General features: G+C 42.3%; 1 protein-coding gene across 1 annotated transcript; it reads left to right on the top strand.

Moving 5' to 3' along the window:
- The first annotated feature begins 3,556 nt into the window (after window positions 1–3,556).
- LOC109526126 (14-3-3 protein zeta) lies at window positions 3,557–12,750 on the top strand. Its single transcript, XM_019887187.1, has 6 exons — window positions 3,557–3,680; window positions 4,225–4,596; window positions 9,545–9,668; window positions 10,045–10,208; window positions 10,291–10,386; window positions 11,748–12,750. The coding sequence occupies exons 2-6, from the start codon at window positions 4,303–4,305 to the stop codon at window positions 11,820–11,822; spliced, it is 753 nt and encodes a 250-aa protein (XP_019742746.1). The 5' UTR covers window positions 3,557–3,680; window positions 4,225–4,302; the 3' UTR covers window positions 11,823–12,750.
- The last annotated feature ends 592 nt before the right edge of the window (window positions 12,751–13,342 follow it).

The raw sequence follows: 13,342 nt of genomic DNA, 5'->3' as shown, positions 1-13,342 counted from the left end.
GTGGCCCTCCTGCGACACATTCAGCCACTGTCTCACAGAGAATGTAGCCGTTAGCTGGTTGCCAGTTGAATCAAGCCAGCTGCAACAACAGCTGTTCATAGGCTACTATGCAATGCACTGTGATAGTCAACTCCAAAACAAAAGCGAAACAAGTAATACTGTGCATGAATAACATTGTCTTACTTAGCTTTTATTGTGAAGTTGGATCTCAGAAGCAATTGTTGTGGCGGCCGACTTGACTTTGAATTGAAGCTGGCCTGATCTATTCTAACAGCATCAAAGTGCAGTGACAGACTTGAACTGGAGCGCAATATTCAATTTCTAATCCTCATGCGCACCGGCGCCCCGCTTATGTGCTCCCTTGGGTATGAGCAAGCCTCTGACACACTGCCGCTTGAGTGAAGTAAAATGCAGCAAATAAAGTAAAATAATGGCCTTGCATGCAGGCCAGGAGAACCACAAAAGCTGAAGCGCTTTCAGCCGTTTAAACCTCCAAATGTATCACTTGTCACTGATCTTTTGAGGACTAAAACCGACTAAACTGCAGTCTTGTTCACTTGCTCACTCTAGGCTTAACTCATTCACTCCCAAAGACATATTTATATGTCTTTTCACACTCCACACGTTCAACCCCAGATACTTTTTTTTTTTCAAATTTTCCAAGACTTAGGGTAAAAAAATAAAATGGGGTCGAGAACTGGCTGGTACTGAATGAGTTAATGGAGTCAGAACGATAAAATGGCATCCACATCAGCAATGGACTGTCTTGTCCCCCTTTGTTCAATAATGAACTGGACCAGGCCAATAGCTCTGCCGCTGACTCGGCCGGCCAGTGCGGCTGTGAGGGTAATTACCGCCCATCAATAATTTATTGTCATTGCAGTTTATCTGCTGCAGCAGAAAAAAAATGCAATGGTAAAAGCATTTGTGGGACCTCACTCTTTCTTCTCAAAAAGGGAGGGGGCGGGGCTCACAAAGGAGCTGCAGCCGGGTGCAGTGAGGCTTGGCAGCTCTGAGATACCCGGTGCTGCAGCTCTGCAGCATGTCACATGAATGGAACTGCCGATGAGACAGTGTCGAGTTGATTGACAGCTGGAAAAGCATATCTTCAGTCTCTTCTTGAAGGCATACAGTACGTACTTTGGATAGCGTGTCGTGTATTATTCATGCAAAAGCAGATGCAGAACACTCATAAATATAAATGTTTCCAAGCCGACAGAGCTCTTCTTCATTGTTTATATCTGCGTCTGTGTGCTTGCATTTGTGTTTGAATGTGCCGAGTAAGTTCATTTTAATTAGCTGTAATTATATGTGAGAAAGGCGTACTGAACTGAAGAACAAAGGCTTAAATGCCATGTAACAGGCTCACACTCACTATGCAGTAAGAGGGATGGCACACCTTTTTAGCATTTTACTCAGTCACGATTTGACAGTTTCGGTTGTAACGTGGAAAATGAGTAATCGCTGAGTACATAAATGTTTCATACATGGGAACCTTAAACACAATCCATTTCCGAATGTTGGTCTACTTCCCATTTGTTAACAATTTGAAACAACCTTTCCCATAAGAAAAATACAAATTTCTTGAAACAATAAGAGACTCTCCCTTTTCTGCTTCAAAAACAAGCAATGTCACACACAGCGGGACAGATGATGGCTGCGGAGCTAGGACTAGATAGTGGCTAATGTTAGCCGCTAGCATTAGTAGCTGAATCCGCAGTCTGGATTTCATCGCCTTTTCAGTCTGAACATTTTCACACTTCACTCCATCTGGCTCAACGTCATGTCATGTCCTGCTTCTCCTTGCAAACCCCCTTGTACAGTTGTAGGCTGGAGTATTGAGCGACATTACACACTGTTTTGAAGCTTTGGAGACAGTTTTTCTCAAGTGTATGAGCGAAGGACTCTCAAATGTTGAGGCCCCATCATAAATCATAGCAATGGTTTCAGTATTTATTACCAGAAATGTAAATGTGCAATTTTGTTAAGCCCGTTTGTTCAGATTGATGCACAGCATCTGTGTTGTGGTTTTCAGTTGATTTTCATTTACCTTGAACGCTCAGGATTCAAATCTAAATGGTTTCCAGTGGATATCTGCATGGGCTAGAAAAGGGCCCCTGCTTCCTCATATCAACATGAGTGGCTCAAATCTAGAGCTGATGCCGTGGGATTTCCTATCCTATTAATATTGCTATTTCTAGCCATCTGGCCTACTGTGGACAAGACGCTCTATAACTGAGAATGCCGCTTCTAGTGACCGAAATAGATGTCTTACTTCCTTGACTGGAAGGCAAATGTGAGTCTGTTAAAGCAAAAAAAAAAAAAAGAGAGAGAGTGGGGCCTAGTTTCATTTTGGTTGTATACAGGATGTTCGCCTTTATGTTCTTTCCTGTTGAGAGCAAACGTTGCCGTTTTGGTGTCCTCTGGCCTACTTCACAGTGTGTGCGCTGGAAAGTCTCCATGTTCATGTCTCATCGGATAGGAAGGCGGTCTGTCTTGGAGAAGATCCATCCATCCATCCGTTTTCAACATTGCTTATCCTGAAGAGGGTTGCGAGGAGTTGCTGGAGCCTATCCCAGCTGACTTCAGTTGAAAGGCAGACTACACCCTGAACTGGTCGCCAGTCAGTCACAGGACACATACAGAGACAGACAACCTTTCACACTCACATCCACACCGTCACTGAGTGGGAGCTGATCCCACGCTGCCCGCATACAGGTCAGGCGAGTGTGCCGCTACACCATCAGCGAGTGGTTGGAGAAGATGAAAGTTGAAATTGCCACTCTGTACTCATAGGTTTAAGTCAAGGCCACATCAGCATGAGCCCGTGGTGAGCTGTGAGTTTGGTACCTGCGCCTTCAACTGGGACGTACTTGACTAAATCCACTTAATGCCACCAGTATCACATAGGGATAGCTGTAAACCATCAACACTATAGAAAACCACAATATAAAAGCACACAATGGTGCAATCTACATCATCTAAAAGTAATGTGTTTACACATTTTCAAATGCCAGCTCCTTTCCATGGCATCAGTGGCTTGTCAGTGTGCTTTCCTATGACTAAAGAAAGGGTGGGGAATAAGCCAATACAACAGCTCGGGCACGAAGGTTTCGATTTGTATTGGACTGACAGCAAATGTATTTCGAATTGAATCTTTTTTTTTTTTTTTTACAACCTTTTTTTACTGCTTAAAATAAGTATATTAAAAATTATATAGACTTTGGTGAGGTCGCCAAACTAATGAATGTTCATTTAAGGAAGAAAGGATTTAAATAAAAGCTGAATTAAAATAGCGTGCCACGCCCGCCTATCCTGTCCACACGTCGTGCCAAAGGAGGGAACGATTGGACCGATATCACCATGGCAACAATATGACGTCATATCCCTTGCTCTAATTGGAGGAAACCCCGTGCTACCAGCCGCTGCAACGTCCCGGCCAGTCAAACTACTCTTTGATGTCCCGCCTCTCACCCCCGCGCTCATTGTGTATTCGCCGGCATCGCAAAAATTACCTGTCACTCAAAATAGATAGCGATTTACAATTGGAGAGTCGCGCTAGATAATCCGCCCTCCTTTCATCAGTTCAGTTGGACTTTAGCTGCCGCTGCTTGTTCTTTGCCTTTCTGCCCAATCCATCGACTCGGACCAATTTGTGAAGCGAATTCGGACCTCTCGAGGTGAGATACTCCGGCTATTTTTTTGTGCGTTACAGCAAGCGTCCAAGACGTCTTTCTGATAGCAAGTGTGATAAAATCGGACGGGGTCTGATTTCGTGAGCTGCGCTTTCGTTGACAAATTTTCATTGATAGGAGTGGCCCGTTAGCTTAAACCTGCTACCTTATCTTCTCTAGGCTAGCTTTGTAGCTAGCTAACGGCTCTACACAGCTTTGTGGCGGCCGGGCCGCGGTACCGACGTGACTCAGTTTGACCATTTGAGAGCTCCGATTTTGGTGCTAGAATACAATTTTATAACGAGACAGTCAATCAACTCGGTATATCGCATGTAATGGCCGTTACGTAATCGCGTTAAAACAAAATTGTGTACCGCAAGGCGACGTCGACGCACTAAAAACCTTTACGTCGTTTTCTGTTAGGATAAATTGTACCAACAGTATTTACATGGTTTATAATAGGGTCGTTTTTCCTCCATATGTGATCGTTTCGTTTTCTCAGCCTGTCACGCCACAGTGGAAATAACGCCACTCCTTGTTCCACTCCCAGTTCACAGTCCACGACTCTCGCTCGCCCCGTCCGTGTTGTCTGATCCATCGCACCCCAATTAAATATTCAAAAAAAACAATGGATAAAGAGAATCTTATCCAGAAGGCCAAGCTGGCAGAGCAGGCCGAGCGTTACGACGACATGGCCGATTGCATGAAGGTGGTGACGGAGAAGGGCGACGACCTGACGAACGAGGAGAGGAACCTGCTGTCCGTCGCCTACAAGAACGTGGTGGGGGCCCGGCGGTCCTCATGGAGGGTGCTATCCAGCATCGAAGCCAAGTCCGATACCAGCGAGAAGAAGCTGCAGCTGGTCAAGGAATATCGGGAGAAAGTGGAGTGTGAGCTGCAAGACATCTGCAATAACGTTTTGGTATGTGGCCTGCAATTTATTTATTTATTAGCAGAGAGCCAGACAAAATATATAATTTAAAATACCAGAGTCCAATTGGTGATTCCCCACCCTTGTTTCAGTGGAGCAAAGAGATGGACAGACATCCACTAGTGAAAAAAGTACACCTACATCAAAGCTTCTCCCATTTCAGAATTTACAGCATGATGTTAGAATAGATAGAAAGATAGATACAGGGAATATCGAGACTGATTTAATCTTATGAGGGCACCTAACTGTGTCAACGCTCCCAAAAAAGGCTTCACCAGTACATAATGACTGCATTGCTGAACCAGTTTAAACTTGATTGAAGAAGAAAACGTGCAGCTCGTCCAAGAACACGAGTCACCACTTTTTTCAGTTCCACCATGTATTCTTACTTTCAACAAAATATTGAACACGAAGGCAATAATTGACATGGCAAGATTGTAAGAACAGTGTTGCTATATGCTGAAATGTAGTTCTTGAGTTTTACCTCGGCGACGGGATTTGCTAACATTCCTACGCAATTCCTCAGGGGCTTGCATTGCTTGTCGGAAGGTTGGACTGTAATTCGTAATAAACTCAAATGCTGCAGTGCAACCATGCTATCGCTTTCGTCTTCATGACAATGTCATCATTATTCCAAAACACATTGTTACATTGAATTAGGATGACGATTTCAGTCCAGTCTGGTGTCAAATGCTACCACCCTCTTTTCCTGTTGGCTCTAGCTCTGTAAAGATGTGGCTTTTCATGCTGGGGAGTACAAGGAAGTATTATGTCATTGTTCTGCCTTTCTGGAATCAATAATTTCGGAACCAATGCTATTGCATCACTGTGTGTGGCCACTGATAATGTCATATTTATTTAGTTTTAATAGCCGAAAGTCACAACCAATCTGTTCTTCCGTCCTGTAGGACTTCCAGATTGTTTGTATTTCAAACATGTGAATTAATTACAAGTTCAAACCATAATGGTTTCATGGTTGTCGCGCTTTATTTTCGCCCTGATGGAGGTGTCGTCACAAAATATCCAAAGACTTGTACATATGGTCCTTTGAATGCCTGTGGAGCGGAAGTCATGGAAGATTTGCATGATGACTCACAATGATGGTTTTGGGACTGAAGACGTTCCACTGCTTTTGGGACACCACTTGCAGGACCTTAAACCTTCTTGGTAAATCTGTGGTTTTATGTGTAGTCCCATCTGTGTGGTGGATAGCTAATGTAACAAGCCATGTGCAATAATTGACATGCACAAACAGTTCCCACTAGTTCAGCAGGACATCTTTCCACGTTTTTAAGCTAATGATTTTGGCCTACATTTGAACTAATTCCAAGCCTGGATTGACTACAAGTGGGGGCGCGGCATGCTTTCACTTCTTGATTAATCTATCGCAAACAGCAGGGATTGTGCTTTGCATTATTTCCATCCTGCCTTCAATGTGGATTCAAGTTCTGTTGAAAGATTCCCGTAATGTCCGTGGGTTACTGTCTGAGACGACGCAACGGCTGTTCACTTTAAGCATGCATGTTCCCAGCTAATGACTCAGCCTTTTGCGTTTCTTCTGCTGAGTGTTGCAGAAGGGTGTGTCTCTCCTCAGGCCTCAACTCGTTTCCAGAAGCCTTAAGGGCTTCTATCTTTCTCCCAAAAATAAATCACTTTTAGACCATGTTGGCTGTCAGGGAGGATGGACACGAGTTACAGAGCGGACTATCGGTGGCTCGCCTGAACTGTGCTTGGAGCTAGATTGGTTGAATTTGTATTCATCCTAAAATATGTAGTCGTGGCTTAGGCATTAATGGCCCCCATTTCAGAAGTCTGGCATTCTGGGGCTGTCATTTTAATTGTTTGAATTGAAATGGAATAAAACAGTTAAAATGTTCATTTGTGACGTTACCTTTTGTACAAAGCAGTGTTATGGCTACATGTGGGGAAAATATTTTTGAGGGGCTAAAATTAGGAAAATGTAATGTCGTGAAAGTCGGAATTTTAGCAGGTGAGTGTCAAAATTCCCACAGAAATGTAAATGCAGCAGTCTGAGACTAACAGCCGTGCTCTTTCTTTGGAGACCAAGCAGGCACAATCATTTCTCAAACACTACAAAAGGTGTTTTGAGGCTTTTTTTCCCCCCCTTCACCCCCAGACCTTTACACATGTGGATAAAACTTGATGTATTGTAAAGGAACAATTTTTTTCAATACTCAACTCAAATATTTTGTGTTCAGCACAAAACAAATGAGATGATGTGAAACATTTTTCCTCTCCTCGCTTTTTCATTGTGTCCCTAACTGCCTTCTTTCAATTACGATCAAATTCAAATTTAAAACTCCATCATTGCCTGAAGACCAATTCTTGTCGGACGTGCGAATTGAGTCATGCTCACGACGAGTTAGACCTTACATCTGGCGGCGCTGTTTGCACACTCTCGTGAGGGCTGATGATTAGGAAAATGTAATGTCGTGAAAGTCGGAATTTTAGCAGGTGAGTGTCAAAATTCCCACAGAAATGTAAATGCAGCAGTCTGAGACTAACAGCCGTGCTCTTTCTTTGGAGACCAAGCAGGCACAATCATTTCTCAAACACTACAAAAGGTGTTTTGAGGCTTTTTCCCCCCCTTCACCCCCAGACCTTTACACATGTGGATAAAACTTGATGTATTGTAAAGGAACAATTTTTTTCAATACTCAACTCAAATATTTTGTGTTCAGCACAAAACAAATGAGATGAATGTGAAACATTTTTCCTCTCCTCGCTTTTTCATTGTGTCCCTAACTGCCTTCTTTCAATTACGATCAAATTCAAATTTAAAACTCCATCATTGCCTGAAGACCAATTCTTGTCGGACGTGCGAATTGAGTCATGCTCACGACGAGTTAGACCTTACATCTGGCGGCGCTGTTTGCACACTCTCGTGAGGGCTGATGACTGAAATCGGAGCTTTGTGTGAAAGCACTGTGAAGGGAGCATCCCTCCTCTTGTCTTTTGTGTGCAGCTTGCAGGGGAAAGGAATGCTCAGCACATGAGCCGTGTGCATGTTTTGACCAAGCCAATAGTGGCCTGTGGATCTGACTTGGGAGTGGCTGCCGGGAGGGATTTGGCTCAGACAAGGACACTTTCTTCCTGCCAAGGCTTAGAATCCAAACCTCCTTTTTCCTCATTAGGTTTGAGGTTTATGGTTGTTTGCAGATGGTTAATCTGCACTGTGCTTTAATTGTCGCAAGAGACATTTTCTCCGTTGAAAGGCCCATGACATTTCCCAGAGGGCAATCACAGGTTATGATTTTGTGTTGAAGCTGTCATCCACCTCGGGCAATGTGATATATATATATATATATATATATATATATATATATATACACACACATATGTGTTTTTTTTGAGGGGGGATTAAAATTTCAATAATGCAGTTATCGTGGGTGTCAATTATACGCAAATTTTCACGGTCTGCGGGCCGCCCCAGTCCTTATCTCCTACAAATAGGGGTGGGCCACTGTACTCTTAACCGTTCGAGTTAATTCCTGCACTTCCCCTCCTAGAATGGGATGGATACCCTTGTAACTTAAAACATGCGCAACAACACTTCACCCTACAATATACATGTTGCATTGGTGTAAATCGGTTTTATTTTTGTGCCCTCAAAATGAGTCCACAGCCCTGAAACATGACTGCTTGATTTCCAACAATAAAAATTAAGTGTGGAAGTCACGACTTCACCACCTTTTTTTTTTTTTTTTAAACCTGCGGCAGATGACCTCATGACATGTGCCCCCCCCCACCTCCCTGTGCCGTTTCACTGTTCCAAAGACTGATATTAAAGTTGAATGACAATTTTCCACATTTGGAGATGGTATCAACCATGTCCAGAGGCCGCATAGCGTGGCACCTGTATGAAAAGCACGACCCAAGGGTGAGGCTTGCGTCTCAAGCAACAACTGCTTTCATCACAAATATTAGACTCTGTGCTAAAGGACAAGTTTGGAAATGTGGTGCCTTCTGCTTTGATTCTCATGCCACAAACTTGTACAAGAGAAACTGAAGTGGGTCTTAACTTTAGAGTTTAAGGTTTGTAACCCCAAACCAGAGTTAGGCGATTATTCGGATTTTTGACAGTTTCAGCGCCTCGTCATTACACAGATGTGTACGGTAATTCTGTCGGTAAATTTAGTCTTATTTTGTAGCTTTTGCTGACTGCCATAATGCCTGGACTCAAAAGCCAAAATCCGCAATTGATGTTTGAATGGATTACTAATATGTTGTTTTCTGAAAAACATGTCACAGTAAAATAAAAATTAGAATGTCATAATGGTAAAAGTGCACTTTTACAGTGCTTCATCTTTTTTCAACCCCCCCCCCCCAACGCACTGACAACGCAACATCGCCCTTTGGTTTAAAATAACTTACTTTTACCTACAGAATCCCTCACCGTTAACGGTCTCACGGCAGAACACAGGGTGTTCTTTTAACCATCCATTCTTTTTCTGAAGCATTCATTCTTTTGGACTGATTTTAAATCCATTTGCTTATCATCACACTTTTCCACGGAAATCGGGCATTCTTGATCAGTGGTAAACGCGTCATGCTACCTCACCCTTGACACTGGTTTACATTAGCCCAGTTTTAAATACATGTAGTTTGACAGTAAACTTAAACTGGGAGTCATAAACGGCTTGAAGCACCCAGTAGGCTTTTTGTTGTTGTGAAATGACTTGAGTTCATTGCCACCATCGAGACCTCTTACCTATCTGATATTTGCTGGCACGTGTATGTTCTTGGTGAAGGCTATCGAGCCTGTTTTATGATCAAATGTGTTTCTGGAAATGTTCCCCCTTCATTCCAGAATTTGTTACCTGATGTCAGATATCACATTGAGGAGCATTTGATTTGTTCTGTGGCCCATGTCTATTAGTGTCACTACTCTAATCAAATGTTTCTCCCCTTCCAATAGTCGCTGCTGGATGAGTATTTAATTAAGAACTCCAAACAACAAGAGAGCAAAGTTTTTTACCTAAAGATGAAGGGGGACTACTATAGATACCTCGCTGAAGTTGCCTGCGGGGATGCCAAAAAAAGTAAGTGCACTCACTCACTGCATTTAACTTTTATGAATTGCACATATATTTGAATTATTAGGACCTGCTTCATAACTTTGCATACATAACATTGCACGTATCATAGTATGTCTCAATTTTGGCTGGAAATGATGAAACGGCCTCATTTCAGAACTTGGAGCAGTAGTGGGTGGTTGCTGACTCAACTTTCCGCACAAACTCAGTGATTGTGATGGTCTGATTTGATCGATCAGCGTTTTTCCTTCTGATTCACCATGTCACCCAATAGGCTCCGATTGATTTGTTGTCTACCCTTTAAAAGCCAAGGATAAAATGATTGGGCTTTTATCCAGTGATGGTCTATTTCTTGAATGTGAAACACATGTATATTCATCAGGTATCATCGAAAACTCGCAGCAGGCCTACCAAGAAGCGTTTGACATCAGTAAGACGGACATGGACCCCACACATCCCATCCGCTTGGGTCTGGCTCTTAACTTTTCGGTCTTTTATTACGAGATCCTCAACTCTCCAGAAAAAGCTTGTGAACTCGCTAAAAAGGTTTGTGCTCAACTTCACACTGTTCTCCACTGTTTGGGCCCATTCTCTGTTCAAATTGTTCCATTCCCCGTTTTACTTGCAGGCGTTTGACGAGGCCATCGCTCAGCTTGACCAACTAAATGAGGAGTCCTACAAAGACAGCACCCTCATCATGCAGCTCCTCAGAGACAATCTGACAGTCAGTGTCCTCTTCTCATTTCAAGGGTTTATCGACTAGGGCTGGTCCGATCGACTGGATCAGTATCGGATCGCTATGAGAATCAGTCCAGAACAATCCATAAGCCCAAACGATGATATCTTTACCTTCACTCTGTGTGACATACGTTAGCACAGACTAGTGTTGCACTAAGAACTTGGACCAGTAAACATATTGTGAATTTTACAAGGCAAAAATAATGTACCGGTGAAGTAAACGGTCTTGCACTGTGTCACGTGACTCGCAGTAGGCAAGAGCCTGCCTGTGACACGTGTAAGGTTAAATCCTTCCCTTTTGAATAAATAAATGAGTCTGGATGTGTATGTTGGCACGTTCACAGGCATCTAACTGAACTAGCACAATTTGCTTTTTATAAAGGAAGGACTGTGTGAGCCCCATTCCCAGAAGCGAGGCATTTCCCGTTTGGAGCTGGCGCACTTATTTGATCCAGTGTGTGGTGCATGAGAAATTAGAAATACTGTTAATTGGTGGTGTTGTAAAGCACTATGGATATGGTCACTTGGGTCTCCAGTTATTAACTGATCACAACCTTAAAATCTGTAAATAATTTGTGCGTTAAAGCGAAAGGCTGACGCAGGGACCTTTCATGCCGAGTAGCGAGGAGGTGCTTTGTAATTGAGTATTTGTCTTCGTTTGTAATACACTCACCTTTTCTGGTTCATCTATAAAACGTGGAATAAATAAACATTGTCACATGGCCACGAGCTGTTGCCATGTGCCTTTGTTTTCATCATGTAAGCAGTTGTACAGTGAACGTTGTGTTTTTAGGTTTCAGTATCAAATTACATCCACTTATAACTAACAACCTTTTGACTGACATGAAAAATTGGATTGATATTTGCCTATCCTGGAGACTGCAGTAGTTGTATCGAATCCCTGTTATCGATGTTTCCTTAAATGATTGAAGAGTTCAATTTGAGCTTGAGAGTTTTGGTTACATTTTAGACATCGGAGACCAGGCGGGAAGGCTGTAGGTGTTGTTGACGCTCTTTAATCTGCCTCTGTTTCTCTTCCAAATCATTGGATCTATTCGGTTTTTAAAAAATACTGATTCCTTCTCTGACAGTGGCGGTCCAGAGATTTGTCTATGTCCATTGCGAATTCCTCCCAATGGGTGTATTCGATTTTCAACTTTGGAAGGCCCACTGTGATAATTTGTACATAACCAGAACAAAGTAGCACGAAGGAGTTTGTTACATTGACAGATGTAGTTCGAAATTGATAGTGTCTGAAGATATTTAAGTTACAATGTTTCCTTTGACCTGCACAGTCACAGTTGGATATTTTTTTAAATGCAAATTGTATCTTGTTTCTCTCCTCAGCTATGGACATCAGACACCGCTGGCGAGGAGGGCGAAGCAGGAGAAAGAGGCGATGGCGGCGAAACTGAGAACTAGAAGTCCTTGGCCTCCAACAAAAGGATTAAGAAAAAAAAACAAAAAAAAACTTTTTACACATCCGCCATTCCTTATTGCTCCAATCCAACATTCTTCCAATGAAACCCATTGCTGAAACAAAGTAATTATGTAATCATAAAAACATTTAATTGGGGGGTGCGGGGAGGACAAAACAGATTAGGATGACCTGTTAGAGTAAAACCCTCCATTCCTTTGGTTTGTGTGTGTCCTGGCCTTTCAGTATGTGCAATTTCAGCTGTAGAAAAGTATTGATAGCTTGACATGGTATTACGCTCTTTTCCTAAAGTTAGAGACAGAAACCCTCAGTCGTTACATCGATCAACTGGAAGTTTATCCTCTGAGGAAGATTTCGTTTCCAGGTGGTAATCTTAGTTTCCTTTTCCTGCGCTATCAAAAAATAAATACATAAAATAAAAAATTGTGGTACGGTTACAGCGTCTGAAATTACACTCAGATAGTTTTCATGCTGCAGGGAATGCCAGTGGTGCATGCATGCTGGCAGCAAATACTTAGCAGTTCCCCATTGGATTAATCCTCACTTTGAGGCCACTCTTTCACTAAAGCATGTGTGTTGCGGGAGGGTGGACGCTGTAGCGGGGGGCTTGACTGACTGACACGGTGGTAACGTTTAATTCAATTCTGTCATTGCATGTCTCTTGAGATATTACACTGGAATGGGAACAAATGCTGTAACACAAGTTCAAGTGTCAAGTTTAATATTTTTCAACGCAGGTTTGTACACATCCTAAAAGAGGGTGGTCTGTTTGTCTGTCCAGTGATTGTCATTAGAGATTTGGACCACTATTGTTTTGCTATTCATTCAATTGTAGTCCCCTAAAGCCTTGTGGAACTGTTTGAATCCCTGTGTAACAGCTATGTTAACATGAATAAATCATTTTATAAACCATTCTGTGTGCGCGCGCAATTATTTTCTGTATTGTACTGTATCTCACTGAACCTTTTTTATCCTTGTCAAAAATTCCGTCATGGGAGCAAGATTGCCTATCCAAACAAATCTTCGACTGGTTTGCATTCAGTCAGAACACATGGAAGACCACTCGTCCACCTTTCTGGACCATTTTGACTAATGTTCAATGAACTGAAGAGTGCTCTTAAGAAAAAAATGAGACAATTATCTGTACAAACAAAATGGAGTGGGGGGCGGGGGTCTAGGGATTTGTTTCTTTCTGAGGTGTTTTGGGACAGCTTTTTTTTTTCTATGCCAACCTCATGTCATGATCATAGAAAAGTTTCACTGGTCAATAGCAAATACAATATACGGTATATATACAGTATCAGAGTTGGGTTTATGTGTACCTAATGTAGTTTTGACAGATTAAAAAAAAGATTAACATTTACTGTGTGTGTGGATATATATATTATATCGATAGATATGACTGTGTGTGTGTGTGTGTGTCTTTCAAATTCAAATATTTAGAAAAAAAAACCGTTGAGCAGTTTTAATTATTCTAATAATTAAAAGAAACGTTTACAGTGTT

This window comes from Hippocampus comes, unplaced genomic scaffold (assembly GCF_001891065.2).
Source record: "Hippocampus comes isolate QL1 unplaced genomic scaffold, H_comes_QL1_v1.1 scaffold176, whole genome shotgun sequence".
Classification (NCBI taxonomy): Eukaryota; Metazoa; Chordata; class Actinopteri; order Syngnathiformes; family Syngnathidae; genus Hippocampus; species Hippocampus comes.
The sequence above is the reverse complement of the archived record's forward strand: the minus strand, read 5'-3'. Positions and strand labels throughout refer to the sequence as shown.

What these genes read in the sequence shown, in the direction of transcription:
- LOC109526126 (XM_019887187.1), top strand. Translation starts at nt 4,303, where the DNA reads ATGGATAAAGAGAATCTTATCCAGAAGGCCAAGCTGGCAGAGCAGGCC. An exon ending in ACATCTGCAATAACGTTTTG is followed by an intron (nt 4,597 to 9,544) that starts GTATGTGGCCTG and finishes CCCTTCCAATAG; the next exon opens with TCGCTGCTGGATGAGTATTT. An exon ending in TCCTCAGAGACAATCTGACA is followed by an intron (nt 10,387 to 11,747) that starts GTCAGTGTCCTC and finishes TTCTCTCCTCAG; the next exon opens with CTATGGACATCAGACACCGC.